At 46.1% G+C, this 17,916-nt stretch overlaps 1 protein-coding gene across 2 annotated transcripts in view; it reads right to left on the reverse strand.

Annotated features, from left to right (window-relative positions):
• MERTK (MER proto-oncogene, tyrosine kinase) overlaps positions 1–17,916 on the reverse strand; it is a 126,305-nt gene that overhangs the window by 83,455 nt on the left and 24,934 nt on the right. For both annotated transcript variants that reach the window (XM_019445225.2, XM_019445210.2), the window contains exons 2-4: positions 15,374–15,779; positions 4,821–4,921; positions 2,649–2,822 (exon numbers count right to left, since the gene is read on the reverse strand). In XM_019445225.2, coding sequence (XP_019300770.1) covers positions 2,649–2,822; positions 4,821–4,921; positions 15,374–15,779 — 681 coding nt within the window. The remainder of the gene's footprint in view (positions 1–2,648; positions 2,823–4,820; positions 4,922–15,373; positions 15,780–17,916) is intronic.

A 17,916-nucleotide genomic window follows, 5' to 3' on the forward strand; every position in this document is an offset into this window, starting at 1 on the left:
AACTTGCACACAAATATCTGTAGCTGCTTTATCATAGCTAACTCCTGTAAACATCCCAAACGTTCACCACACAGACAAACAAAATGTAGCATATCCATACCATAACAGTGCTATTAGCAGTGAGCACAAAGTACTCCTACAACAACACGGATGAATCCCAAAAATGTCACATTGAGGGAAAGAAGCCTGAGACAAAAGAATATACACTTCGCGACTCCATTTATTTAATGTTCAAGAACTAGCAAAACAGGGGCGCCGGCCTGGGGGGCTCAGTTGGTTAAGTAATCCGACTCTTGATTTCGGCTCAGGTCATGATTTCCTAGTTCGCGAGATCAAGTCCCGTGTTGGGCTCTATGCTGAAAGCGAGGAGCCTGCTTGGGATTCTCTCTCTGTCCCTCTCCCCGGCTAGCTAGCGTGCACTCTCTCAAAACAAGTAAATAAACATTAAAAAAAAAAAAAAAAAGAACTAGCAAAAGTAATCCGTGATGACAGATATCAGTACACCATTGTCTATGAGAGGTGGGGACTGATGGGAAGGGAGCCTGAGGGGCATTCTGAGGTGATGACAATGTTCTATGCCTTGATTGAAGGGGTGGTTACATGCGTGTCTACATTTACCAAAACTCACTGAGTTGTGCATTTAAATTCTACACAACTTAACGGTATGTCAGTTTCACCTCAATAAAAACAAATGTCTTTACAGCTACCATCCTAGAAGGGGTAGGGTGTATTTTCCAAATTGACTTTGAAACTAAAAAGTAGCTTGATTATCAGCTTCTTGGGGAGACTCAAAAATAATTCAGATGGAGGGAGAGAAAACCATAATATTCCTCATGGAGTCAGGAGTTAGGAAAATGATCCAGAGATAAAACCGAGGGGCTGGCATTCATTTGCTGGTCTATTCTTGCCATGAATATTCAGTGAGTGCTTCTATGAGTCAGGCACTGCCTTGGGACAGACAAAGTCCTTGTCCTTGCTGAGCATATACTCTCTGAGAAGACAGACAAGGAAGCTACAGAAATAAATAGGGTGATTATAGACTGTGGCGAGTGCAACACATGACTGGGAGTCCATAAAGAGGTGGGAAGGTCCGAAAATAGTTGAATGACCAGGAAAGGCTTCCCAGAAGAAGTAACATTTGAGTTGTGTCATGGGGCAGAGGGCAGAGGGCAGAACAGTGCAGGCAGACAGAAGAAAGGATGCAAAGGTCCTGAGGCAGGAAGGAGGGCAATGTGTCTGAGGAAATGACAGACAATCAGGATGACCGGTGCTTAATAAGCAGGGAGGAGAAGGTGCGTCGGGGTGGGTTGGAGAGTCGGGCGGAGGCCAGAGCTCACAGGGCCGATGGGCAGGGACAGGAATGAGTCTGAGTGACAGTCTAAGATGACAGGGAGCCACTGAGGAGGATGGATTGGAGTGGGGACAGGGCTGGAAGCGAAGAGACCAGTTAGGGAGCTACTTACTGCACTGGTAGGGTGCTGGCAGTGGTGTGGAGCAGGGAAGGAGAGAAAACAGATTCGGGATGCACCGTAGAAGCAGAATGGACAGAACTTGCTGATGCATTTGGCATGAAGAATGAGAAAGAGGAAGGCTGGGCCAATGGTGATACCATTTACTAAGATGGGGAATTCTGGGGCAAAGTGAGTGTGGAGAGGAGCTGGAACAGGAGTTTCATTTTAAGATACTTACGTACCAGCAAGTGAAAATGCCAAGGAGGCACTTGGATACGTGAGCCTGGACCTCAGAAGAGAGGGCTGGGCCAGGACACAAAGCCCAAGGCCACCGTTGCACAGATAGTATTGAAGCCAAGGACAGAGAGGAACTCTCCCAGGGTGGCGGGACTGTCTCAGAGTGAAAAGAAGTGGGTCCAGGGATGTGCCTGTCAAGGGCAGAGGAGAAGCGGTGGGGTGGGAAGGAAGCCAGGAAGACTGTTGCCAGAGGTTCACCCCTGTGTTCTCAGAACCTAGAACAGCCCCTGGGATACAGCACTCCCTGGCAAAATGGTCGCTGAATGCATGAAGAAAGGAAGGATTTGGGGGTGGTGCCCTTGCCAGATGTTGCTGAAAAGATGCCATGAGAGAAGCCAGAGAGGAGTCCACCGGCTTTCGTAGCACGGGAAACAGCAAGGGCATTGACTCCAAGAGCCTTTTCAGGGAGGTGACGGGAACGAAGCCGAGATACTTCCATTCGGATGGGAATCAAGATGACCACTGTCAGCGCGGCCACAATCCACAATGACTCAGTCATCCCACAGCAGTGCCGCGTGACCAGTGGGGTTCCCTGCTGTCAAACCTCACATCAGGGGTCTTCGCGTCAAGTGGTTTCCTGAAGTGCATGGCCTGCCAGGCCAGCCAAGCACCAGCTGCAATGGGAGGTATGAGCAAGACTCCCACTGCCCGGGCTCAGGGACTCCGGCCACTTCGCTAACTTAAACCACAGACACCCTTCAGGGCATTCACCCACTTCCCAGCCCTGGCCTGTGAATTCTCACTCCCAGGGTTTCTTTTCCACGTACCCTCACCTCAGCTGCCACACCTGTGTTTCATTCTCTTCTATTCGCTGCTAGTGCAAGGCAGTGGTCACCAAACTTGTGATCCCTCTCACTATTAGAAAGGAAGCAATAAATAAGTCACACGACTCGGACTTACCAGGCACAGTTAGAACAGAAGGGGATTTTTCTGGCTGTTCATTAACACGGCTGCTGTTCTGAACCCAGAAAATGTTGACGGGCTCAGGAGGGCCCACGGCCTGACAGGTGAGGTTGAAGGCTGTGTTTCTTGTGACATTCATGCTCTCAGGCTGTCTAGTAAAGTGAGGAAGTCCTAGGGAGAAAGAGTTCAGTGAAAGAATGTTTCAGATCTTCAAGCAAAGGCAGAGCCCCAAGGGGAATGGAGACTGTTCTAGAACTTGGCAATAGATTTCTTTATATACCACCTCTGGTCTGAAATGGCTAGTTTGCACCTTCTGAAAGTTGGCTGAGAAAGAATAGAAGCTAATTCTTACCCAACTAGCTCCAGCTGGCTTTCTAGGACACTTTCTCAAAGGGGTTATGATGGTGATTCAGAACTGGTTTTACCAGAAGGGAGGCCTGGCGGTGTTGAAATCAGGCATTATTCCAACTCCTGGGACAGGCTGGCACGTTTTTCAGTGTTTCTTACCAAACTACACATGGAGTGAAAACAAAGCCACGTAATAGGTCCACCTGTTTTTGAGGACAATCCACTGCGTGTGTCCCTTTAAGATGAATGATAATGAATTTCAACATCTGTACACTTGCACAGGGCTTATACAGGGCTGGCCATTTTTCAAAGTGCATTCTAATGATAACAGTGCAGACACAGTTACATACTTCCACTCCTAAGATCTTTGACTGTGATTCAGAATCGAGGCCATAAGGACGGGAACTTTAGAAATACCTCAGAGAAAGCCAGTGACTACGTACTTGGAGCATGTGCTAAAAAATTAACAAGTCAAGTTAACTGTCCTCAGGCACTTAAACCATGTTCTTTGAGGATTGGGAACTCACAGATCTGGTCCCAGAAGGAATGATGTGGGAGTGGCATAATGGGCTTCTTTATTCCTATTTCAAAGTTTTGCAAGACTCCATTTGGACCTAATGTGATCCTGCCCTGGGCATTTTGTTGGGATTCTGACAAGTTAAATGTCCTCTCAACATTTTCCCAACATTTACAGCAAATGTAGGAACACTACCATCCTCCACACCCCCACTTTCCCCTAGGGCTGGTGCTGACATAACCCTGAGGAGGCATTAGCTGTCCAGCCTGGGATGGGCCTAGAGCAGAGCGCTAACACAGACTCCTCTGAGGGGCCTCCCCACCTCAGGCCTCCTGCAGCATTAGTGGGTATGAGGTTTAGGTTTGCAAAAGGATGGGTAGCAGAGGAGGCTTTCCTTGTGGGACAGTTCTGGTTGAACTTCCCTGAAAAGCCAACCACTTGTTTTTTCTAAAGCCTGTGGTGAGGCGGGTCAGGAGAAAGTAGAAAAGAAAGGTGTTTGGGTGCTTCTGCTGGCAGGGGTATCTCAGAAAGCCAAGATGCAAGGGCCCTGGAGGCAGCCCGTGGGCTGGTGAGGAATGACAGCTTGTGGTGAGAATAGAGGTGCTTCCTCCTTGAAGACTTCCTCGACAGGCACCGCCATTGCAGAACCAGGCATGCGCCCCAAGACCCGGGGCCTTGGGACCTGGGCTCACCTAGCCATCAGCTCACATCCCCTACTGCAGTTCAAGTTCCTTGAGGGCAGAGACCGCCTTCTTCTAGTCGACGTCTCATTCGGACCCACACTGAGCCCGTCTTATGTCACATCATGGAACTGCACTGAACCATCTACCTGACAAATCCTAGGGCCCAAAATGAGTCCCAGATTGAGCTGCTGACCCAGTTCAGGAAAACCACTCACCCTCCTGGCTTCACCATCCACATGTACCGATGTTGAATAATAGGCCAATCATCCCTAAACCAGGCGAAGGGTACCTGGTGCCAGCACTGAGAACCGGATAATGGAATGCATACCGCTTCCAGAAAAGTCTCCAGGCTTCTAAACTGTAAATAACCTGAGGACAAAGGAGTCCATAATCTGTTTTTTATCTCAGCCCTATTGCTCAGAATAGAGCTAAAACTTTGAGAATTGAATTCACGCCATTTATTTATTATTACCTAAAGTCTAAAAAGAGGATCACCTTATAAAATGTCAGTGCTTATGAATTTGCAAAGTTTGATTACAGAGTTATAAATGAGCATGCTAAACTCTAGAGTTTTATATGCAAAGCGATAAATACAGGTCACTCTGTAGCCTCTGGACTTACCCTGCACCTCGATGTAGATGGGGTCAGACACAATCTCTTCGTTGTTTATTTTCATCTTACAGGTATATGAACCATTGTCTGAACGCTGCACACTGGTTATGCTTCAAAGAAAACACATAAAGATATTTACACTGAATACCCTTTGAGTTTCTGCTATAGGAACAGAACATTCTTCAACCTGTTTATCATATGCTCTGAGTGTTAATCTTCTGTGTCAACGTGGCTAGGTCATGGCATCTAGATATTTGGCCAAATATTACTCTAGATGTTTCTGTGAAAGTATTTTTCAGATGTGGTTAACATTTAAATTTTTTTTTTTTACATTTATTTATTTTTGAGAGATAGAGAGAGACAGAGAACAAGTGGGGGAGAGGTGGAGAGAATGAGACACAGAATCCGAAGCAGACTCCAAGCTCCGAGCTGTCAGCACACAGCCCGACGCGGAGCTCGAACTCACAAACTGCGAGATCATGATCTGAGCCGAAGTCGGACGCCCAACTGACTGAGCCACCCAGGCGCCCATATGTGGTTAACATTTAAATCAGGAGACTCTGAGTAAAGATTACCCTTCACAACACGGGTGGGCCTCATCCAGCCAGCTGAGAGCCATACTTATGAGCAAAGACTGAGGTCCTCCAAGGAAGAGGGAATTCTGCCTCTAAACTGCTTTCGGACTCAAGACTATAATATCAACTCTTCCCTCGGTCTCCAGCTGATGCCCTGCCTGTTTCAGATTTGCCAGCACCCACAATCACATTAGCCAATTCCTTAAAATAACTTTCTCTCGTTCCTTCTTTGGTTCTGTTTTTTCTGAAGAAACATGACTAACACATATGCTGTCCCTCCTCTTGCCTTCTATGGAAGGCTCTGTACCACGGTTCTCTATGTTGGGGTATTGCCCCATCAAGGCATTTTGCTGCAAATTTGTAGGGTTGGTTTTTTTTTTAATTTTTTTTAATTTTTTTTTTTTTAATTTTTTATTTTTGAGACAGAGAGAGAGCATGAACAGGGGAGGGTCAGAGAAAGAGGGAGACACAGAATCCGAAACAGGCTCCAGGCTCTGAGCTGTCAGCACAGAGCCCGATGTGGGGTTCGAACCCACGGACCGCGAGATCATGACCTGAGCCGAAGTCGGACACTTAACCAACTAAGCCACCCAGGCGCCCCTGTAGGGTTGCTTTATGTGGGCACAATAACTAGGAGGCACCATGATTTTTAGGGGCTAGGGGCAACTGTTCCATAACCCAAATGACTTTCTGAGACTAGAACCCAATTCCATTTACAGACACACAAAGAATTTGTCTGGTCTTAATATCCACCTAATTCCCAGGACTGCAATTACCTGAAAATGGGTGCTGCCATCCCTTTGTCCTGTTTGGAACTTGGCCATGACTCAGATCACGGACAGCACCTCCCTATTTGCGGCTGCCACGTGCGTGAGGGGCGTGCCACGGTGCAAGTCCCTGTGTATTCTATGATCTCTCCTGGAGTGGTCATGCCAGGCATCTACATGTTCACGTTCATATTATTTTATTATAGATCACCTTTCTTTCGTTTTCCTTATACTATAGTTTGAACACTACATGTTGTAAAGTATCTGCTATAAACAGGTGGCCTTAGCTCTAAGAGCTTCAGAATCCTGCTTTCCACCCTTCAGACATGTTTACACACAAGAAGTTAGGCAAAACCTGCCCTTAGCTGGGTGTGGGAAGGGGTGAGGGCATAAGGAACTCTTTGAAATGCCCTCAAATGCTCTCAAAGGGGGGGGACACCTTCACTGACCCAAAGGCACGGATTTCTTCTACTGCGCTCATCAGACAGAGCAAAGGCTGTGGCTAGAGAAAGAAAGTAAAAGAAGAAAACTGGAGGGGTCCATCTTCCTTTCTAGTAGCTTGTTCCCTGATACAACTTATTTATCCCAAAGCAAAATAAGACCCATCCCTCAACCCATCAAGGCCTGAAGCTTAATGCTTAAAAGAGACCAGGAAGCTGGCAAGGTCAGAGGGGACGCCATCTTGGCCCACAGGTGGCAGCCGCCAGGATATACAAACAGCACAGCGGCATCAGGAGCCAATTTGCCACAGCAAGGCCCCTTGGACTTGAGGTTGAACACACGGTTTTGAACACACGGTTTTCAGAACAAACATAGAACATTTTAAATTACAACTTCTCCCCAGTGATACCATGTTGCAGTTCCCTTTTAGCTTCTGATAAAGAGTAAGTAAAATACACATCAAGAATGGTGTCAATCAGGGGCCCCTGGGTGGCTCAGTTGGTACTTCGGTTCAGATCATGATCTCGCGGTCCGTGAGTTCGAGCCCCGCATCGGGCTCTGTGCTGACAGCTCAGAGCCTGGAGCCTGCTTCCGATTCTGTGTCTCCCTCACTCTCTGCCCCTCCTTGCTCGTGCTCTGTCTCTCTCTGTCTCAAAAATAAATAAACATTAAAAAAAAAAAAAAAAAAAGAATGGTGTCAATCAGAATGAGGAGAACCAGAGCTGCTTGGGTTAATATTACCTCCTTACTGTTCCCAAGGCCCAATAATGTGACTATCGTCTGTCACCTGCCCTTTCTGATGTGCCAATCTGAGCAGTGTCCCACTGACTCAGAATACTTTGCCTTCCCCTTTCCCTTCACTCCTGTGCGGGAGTGATATAATTTTGGAACTGCACCTGATGAACGGAAGTTGGACTTGGGGAGGACTCAGGATTTCAAAGAAAGGCCAGATCTCTCCATGCTTTAGGGCAGGACTGAAGGTCATAATGTCTAGAGGTCACTGGGAGAACATGGAAAGAGACTTCACAGGACAAATATCTCCAAATAAGGGGTTAGCTGACCCTCCTCTAATAAATCTCCCTGGATGTCATGGTGGCAGGAAGAAAGAGGGAGAGAAGCAGGTGTCTAGAATGGTGCCCGGACCAGCATGAGTATCAGCCAGGGGCTGAATGGTGCACCTGCTTCTAGGAGCTCTTGAAGATTCTGCATGGCTGAGCAGTCTAGTTTTCTTTGCAGTTCAAAAACAAACCAACAAACAAAAAAATAAAACAAAACAAACCAAAAAACAAGGTCATGGCTACCAAAGAGGGGGTCCTTTCCACATATTTCACAGGTTCATTTTAGAAGAGGAGTCATTGTCTTGAGGCCAGGCCCAGGAGCTGGACTGATGATAAGATCTGATAGGCTGAGGACAGCTGTGCCTCTGAAGACCTGGCTCTGGCTCAGGGTCCAGAAGCCCAGTGTTGCAGCAGCCTCGTCACATGACTTAGGTAGTCAGGAGCCAGAATGCAAGTGAGGGCCACAAAGGGATGCAGGGCAAGGCCGAGGAAGGCAGCCCAAGGATGCAAAGTACCCCTGTGTGCGTTGGGGGGGGGGGGGGGGGGGACGGACGACTGAGAAACTATCGGGTGGAAGTAATAGTTTAGCAGCACAGCTTGGACTTCAGAAATCAGACGCAAAGGGCATGAAAAGTCTAGGAGCATCTTAAGCCAACCAGCAAGGAAGGAAAATTCAACCAGGAGGAGAAAAGGAGAGCTCAAAGGAAACATGATCAAAACTTTGTCTTTAGTCATTCATATCAGGAAGAGGTCAGCAATCGCCTGGGGAGATGGGTTACGTGCCTGCATTAATTAGCAAGTCCAGACCCAGATTTTCCACAAATAATTCTACATGTTGCTTCCGAGACATGCAAGTAAAGGCTGCCATGCTGAGAGCAGGGTGGGGGGTGAGGTGGAGAAGAGTTGCTGTCCCCAACTTCTCCCCTTTCCTAAAGGAAACAGCAGGTGCAGTCTCTAGAGGCTCCCCAGTGAAGGCTCTGAGCTCAGAATAGCAATCTAGGCATTCCAACAACTGAGTAAGAGGAGTTCCAGAAAGAACACAGGAAGGAAAGCATAATTCAAGAAAATGCCCCAGGGCTGGATTCTAGGTCTTTCTTAACCAGGCCTGTAGGTGGGCAGCACAGTGGAAGAGAAAAGACCCACCAAGACCACCCATCTCTCATCAGGAGGTGTCACAACTCCAAGATAAAGTGGAGGTCCAGAAGCTTCCAGAGAGAAGTAAAGTGAGTCATTCACAAATGAATCAGAACCCCACCACACTTCTCAAGAACACATCTGGGGGCAAAAAGGAAATATATCAATGACTTCCAAATGACAACAGGAAATTATTCTTTTTGAGTTCTGTATCCAGACAAGCTACCTCAATGTGAGGATAGAAAACACAATAGCATTTTCAGACATGCAAGGTCCATGCTGGTGGAGGATGGGCTCCGTGCCAAAGCGAAGGAGTAAAAGCCAAGAGGCGGGGTTGGGGGCGGTGCAGAACCTGGGCTCCAGGAGGAAATAGGAGAAACAAGAGTTAAGATGACAGAGCTGTACCCCAGACCTGGGGAGCAACCTGCCCAGACTGGAGCAGGAGAAGGACAGGACAGGCATCTCCTAGGAAAAGATCAGGCCTGGTAATCGCATCACTTTGAGAGGAGATGTATGTAGAGTTTAGGGACAAATGAGAGTGACACTTAGAAAATTGAGCAAACTAACAAGCAAGGAAACTATTAAACTGAGGACAATCAAAGAGCTGTGAAGAAGTAAGATGTAACCACAGCCTACTGTATGACTCAGCTGAAAACAGCATTTACATAGCCACAAAAAACGTGAAGTCCTGGGTACCGATTTAACCAGAGTTGTAACGTCCTATTAGATGAACTCCAGGCTAGGCGCGCGCGCGCACACACACACACACACACACACACACACACACACACACACGAGTCATAAGGATTGAATACCTACAAAAGATACCCAAGAAGTGGATAAGCACAGCTCCTCGTTGGGGAAGGGCTGGAGGCTGGAGCAGAAGATTTTTGAACAGTTGGAGTATTTTGCCACGTGTATGCACTGCTTTAAAAAAGGTATAAAAATTGTGTCAGATTCTGGTCAAATACAAACATCTGAACCAGGGAAAACCAAAGCCACCATACAGACTCAGCCACCGCGTCTAGACAGGAACCACCTGGACAGAGCCCCAGTGCTCTTTGCATCTACAAAAGCCCATCACACCAGGGTGGCCTTAGCTGGGTGAGTCGCAGTACGTCCTGTAAGGACACAGAGCCTCCTTGTTTCTCAGACCTATCACATGTAGACTGGCCTGCTCAGACATGGCTCTGAAGTAGCAGCTACATTCTAGAGGCTTCTTAAAAGAAATACAAGGGGCGCCTGGGTGGCTCAGTTGGTTGAGCGGCCGACTTCGGCTCAGGTCATGATCTCATGGTCCGTGAGTTCGAGCCCCGCATCGGGCTCTGTGCTGACAGCTCAGAGCCTGGAGCCTGTTTCAGATTCTGTGTCTCCCTCTCTCTCTGACCCTCCCCTGCTCATGCTCTGTCTCTCTCTGTCTCAAAAATAAATAAACGTTAAAAAAAAATTAAAAAAAAAAAAGAAATACAAAAAAGAACAAAGGGGGTACAGTTCCACTTACATGAGGTACGTAGAGTAGTCAAAGTCATGGGGAAAGAAAGAATAGAGGTCACCAAGGACTGGGGGAAAAGGGAATGAGGGGTTAGTGTTTAATGGGCATGGAGCTTCCCTCTGGGGGGCTGAGAAAGTTCTGAAGATGGATGGTGGTGATGGGTGCCACACCAAAGTGAATGTACTTAAATGCCACTGAATTGTATACTCGGAAAGGGTTAAAATGGTACATTTTATCCTATGTATATTTCACCATGATAAAAATATTAAAAATGAAAAAACAGTTGTAGAGAAATACAAGTTTTAGAAAACTATAAAATCCTTCCAGCTCTAGCTACAGAGAACTAAGCTAGAATTGAATTCCCAGTGGGGAATCCCTAGACTACACAAAAAACATGTCAAAATACTTTTCCTTTGCCACAAATTACCCCAATAACTGAATGTGCAGGGCCGGCTGGCCTACAGGAACACTGGCTTTTGTTTCTGCTTGAGAGTTTGGTCCCCCCAGTCTTCTGGCCTGATGGCTGGTGCCTCCCTGGAATGCTTTACCTGACCCGGGAGTGTTTCTACCCAAGCCAGAGAGCTCCTTATACCTTATGCTCGACTTTAGAGCTAACTGTATCCCAAAAAGTACCCCCTCCTTTAGAGACTCCAGGGAAAGGTCCCGGCTACACAGCATCCTGGGATCTGCACAAATGGATGAGCTACAGTTTCAAGCTGATATCAAATGCAAATGAGGCAAGATACCAGTCGGAGAGCCGAGGTGGCTTGGCTTAAGCCTGGTGGCTTAAGCCCCACAAAGGAGAATTGCTACAAGCCCTGGAGAGATAGAGCCTGAGGTGTGCACCATCCAGGACTAGGTCAGGAATATGGGGTCCGGGGAGGGCGGGGGTGCAATTTTCAGTGTTAATCACCAAGCCATCAATTAGGAATACCCCAACCTGCTGGCGGACACAGAGTGTTCCCTACACCTACAATAGACGTCCAAGTGAAAGAAGAAAACATGTGAATTATTAGCAAAGAATTGTTTTTGCATAATAATGAATAATGGGGCATATACAAGGGAAAAAATAACTGATCAGTTATTTTTTCCCTTGTATATGCCCCATTATTCATTATTATGCAAAAACAATTTTTAAGGTTTTCCCTTTACAATTTCACATACATCCTTCTGTATTTGCTTCTGCTTTACAACAGTAGGTTACAGTGGCATAGAGCAGTCAGTATTTTGAAGGCGTTTAATAAGACAGGAGAACATTCATAATAGGATGTTACATGGGGGGAACGAGATATATAATCATCTGTGTCATAAAATGCTAATTTCATTTCAGGAATATTAATTTCATATGTGCTTGGAAAAGTTTTCTCAGGGTTGTGGGCCATGGTTTCTTTCTCTGTACATGTTTGGTAGTTTCTAAGTATTTAACAAAATACATATATTATTATTAAAATAACTATTTTTTAAGTTAATTTATCTATTTTGAGACAGAGAGAGAGAGAGAGAGAGAGAGAGAGAGAGAGAGAGAGGGCTCAGGGGAGGGGCACAGAGAGAGGGAGACAGAGAATCCCAAGTAGGCTCCAAGTTCAACTCAGAGCCTGATGTGGGGCTTGAACTCATGAACCGTGAAATCACGACCTGAGCCGAAATCAAGAGTTGGACGCTTAACTGAGCCACCCAGGTGCCCTTAATATAAATTTAAAATATACGCATAGAGGAACTAAGACCAAGCAGTTTCTAAAACCTTTTAGGAACGCTCTTACTCATGATGTTAAATCTGCTTTAACCTTTCCCAAGTAGGGTGGGGCTTGTACTTAAATGCACATGAACTTCTTCTTTTATCATTTCCACATCCACCCCCATCCCCGGTTTCAATAAACTGAGGTTTGACCGAAAGATGGGTTGGGTCCTGAGTGGCAGAAGTGCCCCCTCAGTCCTGATGCCGGGTCCTCTCCCCTAAATCGATACTTCAAGGCCAAATCTACAAGTATGCACATCTCCTAACCTACTTGTAGGGTCAAAGACCAGATAGCTGACTGACCCTTATTTTTAGAATGGGGCATTTGGGGGTTCAAGTGTGGGGTCTGCCCGATATGAAAGAGGAAATGTGGAACCGACAAAAACTCAGAAAGTTAAATCACATCCACAATCCTGGTCAGTCTCTAGCAACTCACAACTGCTTCATATTTAAAGGACGCATGCTGGGGTGCCTGGATGGCTTGGTCGGTTAAGCGTCTGACTTCGGCTCAGGTCATGATCTCGTGGTCCGTGAGTTCGAGCCCCGCGTCGGGCTCTGTGCTGACAGTTCAGAGCCTGGAGCCTGTTTCAGATTCTGTGTCTCCCTCTCTCTCTGCTCCTCCCCTGTTCATGCTCTGTCTCTCTCTGTCTCAAAAATGAATAAACGTTAAAAAAAAAAAAAAATTAAAAAAAAAAAAAGGACGCATGCTGGTACGAATTGTGGGGGCCTCTCTCTGGAGACCCCATCCATTTTCGAAATTCATTACCCTTTCTTATAATAACACCTTATACAAAACTGGCTTATGTCCTAACTCCAAACACCTCGTGTTTCTCCCCATATTCCTCTGACCCCTGCCGATATACACATATGTATTTTGTACATTCCCTTAAATACATGTGGCCCATACAGGTATTCTTAAGGGCAACTCCAAGAAAATTACAAGCTAATGAATTCCATGTGTTGAAGGCCTAGAACTAGTTTTTAACTCTTCACTGTTCCTGGCAACCAGAGTGGATTTCTTTCAGGGCCCATGAGATGGGAGAAGAGACGACATTGCAAGTGTGCAAACCAGGCCCCCCGTTTAAGGGTGACAGCTTACTCTCCAGTGACCCCGGGCAAGTCACCCTACTCAGAGGGACCTCAAAGTCATCATCTAGAAGATACCATATTTAGGGTCTCCAACATCCTTCTCTCTTGCCGAGAAATTACACGGATATTTACAGTCTTGATTCAGTCACTACAATTTCCTTCATACGGCTCCTGTGTCACCTGAACATTAATATACTTGAAGAATATTGTAATGGTGGACTCAGTACTGTCCCCAAAGCTACTCAATTCAGCTGAGTGTCCACGGTTTACGAGAATTCTGATCACTAAATTTGCTGTATGGCTTAGTTTGGAGGTCAAATAAGATTTTTTTTTCCCCTTCAGAATGAGTTTATGAGACTGGACCTGAGTACATGCAAAAGTATAAATTTTTGTTCTCAAGTTCTGAAAATATGACCCAGGTCACCTTCTGAACTCTAAGGACACAAGTCCAAGATAAGACACTGTCTGTTCTAAGTTTAAAAGCTCTCCAATTTGGGGCAGCTGGGTGGCTCAGTCAATTGAGCATCCAACTCTTAATTTCAGCTCAGATCATAATCGCAGGGTCACGGGATTGAGCCCTGAGTCGGGCTCCACACTGAGCATTTTGCTTAAAATTCTCTCTCTCTCCCTCTGCCCCTCTCCCCTGTTCACTGCCTCTTTCTCTCAAATAAAAAAAAATTCTGAGTGTCACATTAAAAAATTTTTTTTAATTAAAACTCTCCAATTTAAGTCCTTTAAACATCCCATGGCCCCTTAGAACATACTTGAAGCTGCTGGTCACGTGATGCAAACCTATCTCTTTGGCAAGAAGGCAACTCACCCACGGTCTCACAGCTGTCCAGTGGCAGGACCCCCATTCAGGACTCCCAGCCCAGAGACAGCAGGGCAGTGTTTTCCTCCTAATGATACCTGATGGGACCAATGTCCCGGCTCTTCGTTCCTTTAAGCCATTAAACTGCTCCTTATTCATTATTAAATGGGTCATTAGAAGCTGTGTCTCTATCATGGTAAAACATCTGTGTCTTGTAGTTGATGCAGAAAAAAAAATGTAATCAAATCTCCTGAGTGGTCTCAGCCACCGGCTGAGGGTGGCAGCCTGACAGTTCCAGCCCAAATTTAAATCAACCAACGGAAAACGTGACAGTTGTGTTCTTTGCTTTGATGCTAACCAAGCCTATAACTTGGAAAAACTATGCAAAAAAAAAAAAAAACCCTAAAAACAAAAAAAACAAACCCCCAAGGTGCATCTTCTGGAAATGTTGACACACTAAATTCTAACGGGAGCTGTCAGTACTGTGGTATCTCTGAGGCAGTTTTCTGAAAAGGAAACATCAAATGATTCACCAAAAGACGGGACCGTCAGGGACTGCCCCAAGCATCAGGCCAGGGAAAGTGAAAACACACCAGATCAAAGAGGGCTCCCCTCGCTCGGAGCGCAGGAATCCTAGGGAAAAGGCATTGGCGCCAACTCTGCACGGCCCTGACCTCATTTTGAGCTTTTAATGACCACAGGTCCACCGAATTCTAGAACTGCACATGCAAGGACAAATAAACAAGACCAAACAAAACAAAACACTCAAACCCCTCCTGGCTGAAGAGGAGCGAGTAGAGAAGAAAAAAGGGATGGGGAGAAGAGAAGCAGCTGTCTCACTGTCAGCAGTACTCTGAAATACGATGACTCAGTCCTAGGGACAATGGGTTATTCCAGATACCTGCTGACTTGGCTCTGTCACCCCCCCCTCCCCCACCCCCAATGCATTCGGCTGGCCCCTGTCAAAACAAAGTGGAACAATGAGATGGTGACACGGTGACACGAGGACTACCACAGTACCATGATCTGCAGGAGCAGGGGGTGTAGGGGAGGGGGGAAAGTGAGGATAAGGCAAAGGAAAGCGGTGGGAAGCCTGTTTGTTTTAAAACCTCCACCCCCACGGTGCGATTTAGACGCCTCCACATACTGGGTAAGAAACGTCGTTCCCACTCACTGGGAGAGCTCTTGAGTCAAGCAGAGCGTGACATGACTTGTAGGTCAGGTGGGAAGTGGTTCCCCAGAACCCAGAGCCTCTGATAACCAGCAGTTCCAGTGAGGCCAAGATCAATGTAAAAGAAATCAACAATACAGACCGGCAGCTATTAATCTACACTGTAAGTGGATCAGTGAGTTGCTAACCCAGAAACTAAAAAAAAGCTTTTTAACTTATGAGGTTTTTGCTTTTGAATCAGCAATAACATAACAACATTTAACAAGAGAAAGGAAGAGAGAACACGTACCTGAAGGAAGCGATTATTGCTGTAACTTCGTCATCTGGATAAAACTGAGTAATTGCATGATGTGCCCCCAGCAACTCCTTCCCATCTTTCCACCAAGAAATAACTGCGATGTCCTGGTACATATTAGGTATATTGATCGAGCAATTAAATTTGACATCTTTATGTTCAGAAAGTATTATGTGGCCAATCGTATGATTAAATGCAAGAGGCGGGAGCTTTGACCCAGCAGAGGTCACTCCAGGATGGACTGCATTGCCCGTATGCCGTCGTCCGGGCTGGGTTGGTGAAAACATCAAGGCAGGCTGGTACCCACTGGTGTGAGGAAGGGAAAATGGCATGTGGTCAGTTTGCAGGCTTCCTGGGTATGGCAGGTCAGGCTTGGTTTCTTTCTTCACCTCTGCAAAAGCTGCAAAACAGAACACCTGATCTTTAGCCTTTTAAATAAAGGAATTTTCCAAGTAGGTTCCAATCTCTAAGCCTCTGATGACAGACAGGGGGTATCCTCAGGGTCCTCAGAAAACATGAGCAAAATGTATTTAACACACACATCTGGACATATATTCTCATTCACAAATTCATTCATTTGTTCACATACCGCCTAAAGAATGTTTAAGAAATAGAACTCTTCCCACCCATTTTTTTCTTTTCTTTTCTTTTCTTTTTTATTGAGATGCAATTGACTTATATTAAGTTTCAGGTGTACAACATGATTTGATATTTGTATATGTGGCATCTAATTAACTAGTTGACTACCAGTTACAAAATTTATTTCTTGTGATGAGAACTTTACTTTTTATTATTATTTTTTTAAATTTTTATTTGTTTTCTTGAGAGAGAGGGAGAGAGTGTGCACCTGTGAGTGAGTGGGGCAATGGCAAAAAGAGAGAGGGAGAGAGAGAGAGACAGAGACAGAGACAGAGAGAGAATCCCAAGCAGGCTCCATGCCCAGCAAGGAGCCCAATGTGGGGCTTGATCTTATGACTGTGAGATCATGACCTGAGCTGAAATCAAGAGTCAGATGCTTAACCAACTGAGCCACCCAGGCGCCCCTCTTGTATTGAGAACTTTAAAGATCTACTCTCTTAGCAGCTTTTAAATGTACAACACAGTATTATTAACTGTAGTCACCTTACCGTACATGACATTGCGAGGACTTACTCATTTTATAACTGGAAATTCGTATCCTTTGACCACCTTCCCCCATTTGTGAAAATTGTGACTCATTCAAAGTCCTTCATATCCAACTCAACAGCATGGCAGGAAGGTGATGGCAACTGAGATCACTTTTCTCACTGTGTTCTCAATCACAGACTATGCCACAAATTTGACCAATGGTCTTGTAAAGGCTGCTACCGGTCACAAAGACATGAGTTTACAATTCTGGTGCCTCAACATGACCCATCTCTAGGTATGGGGGGGATAAAAAATCAATGCCACTAATGTCATCAACAACAGAATGACTTAGAGCTTCCATTAAAATGCTTGCCTGCTGGAATGAACCTGGCAATGTTGATTTCATCTGGCCCACAAGTATTTCTAGAAATATTGGCCCACAATAGTTGTACTTCTGGCTTTTTTAATAGCACTTTTGGAGCATACATCCTATGCTGGTTGTTACGTATTCAAACACGTTGGCCACAGTTGAGATAGGCAGAAAATGGAAGAGACATTGTGTGGGAAAGTGACTGGGGGTACACAGAGGTGCCCATCCCCACTCCAGAGTTGTCCCTCTGCCACACTCAGGATGTTGCACCCTCCTGGGCTCCTGGGTGTGTATGTGCAGGGAGAGTAGGATGGTTTCTGCTTACGGTTGTGACAGATTTAGCAAGTAAGAATGCAGGACACCCAGTTGAAATTGAATTTCAGATAAACAAGAAATAATTTTTAGCATAAACAGTCAACTAAGCACTTATTTGGCCAATGGAGATACAATCAGGAAATCTGGGAGCAGAAGGAAGGATCTGAGAATTTGTTCCTCTGGTTTTCTGCCTGCCAAGTCGCTCTGGACTGCACATCTCCCTCAACTGAAGGTCACGGCTTCTGTTAGGGAGTCTTCTCTATGTGATTCTTTCATGCCAGGTCGGCTCTCGTGGTTGCTGCATTTGGGAACTGCCTCCAGGGTGAATGCCAGGTTGGAGAAAAAGAGATTTCACTATCAGAAACCAGGGAAGGGGTGCCTGGGTGGCTCAGTTGGTCAAACGTCCAACTGTTGATTTCAGATCAGGTCATGATCTCAAGGTTCGTCATCTAGCCCGAAGTCAGGCTTTGCGGTGACAGCACAGAGCCTGCTTGGGATGCTCTCTCTCCCTCTCGCTCTGCGCCTCCCCACTCTCTCTCTCTCTCAAAATAAAGAAAAAAACTTAAAAGGAGAGAGAGAGAGAGAGAGAGAGAAGTCAGGGAAAGCTCACTGCTTGTCCTCAGCCTGAGGTCTCAGTGGCTGTGGGAGAGCAGGGGCCCTCCACATGCTTTGGGGGAGGCTATGTGGGTCAGCCGCAGGCTGGCCTTGAGCCCGGCCATCCAGACAGATGAGTGTGCTGTGATAG

The sequence above is a fragment of the Panthera pardus genome, unplaced genomic scaffold, assembly GCF_024362965.1.
Source record: "Panthera pardus isolate Hobbes unplaced genomic scaffold, ASM2436296v1 HiC_scaffold_26, whole genome shotgun sequence".
Lineage (NCBI taxonomy): Eukaryota > Metazoa > Chordata > Mammalia > Carnivora > Felidae > Panthera > Panthera pardus.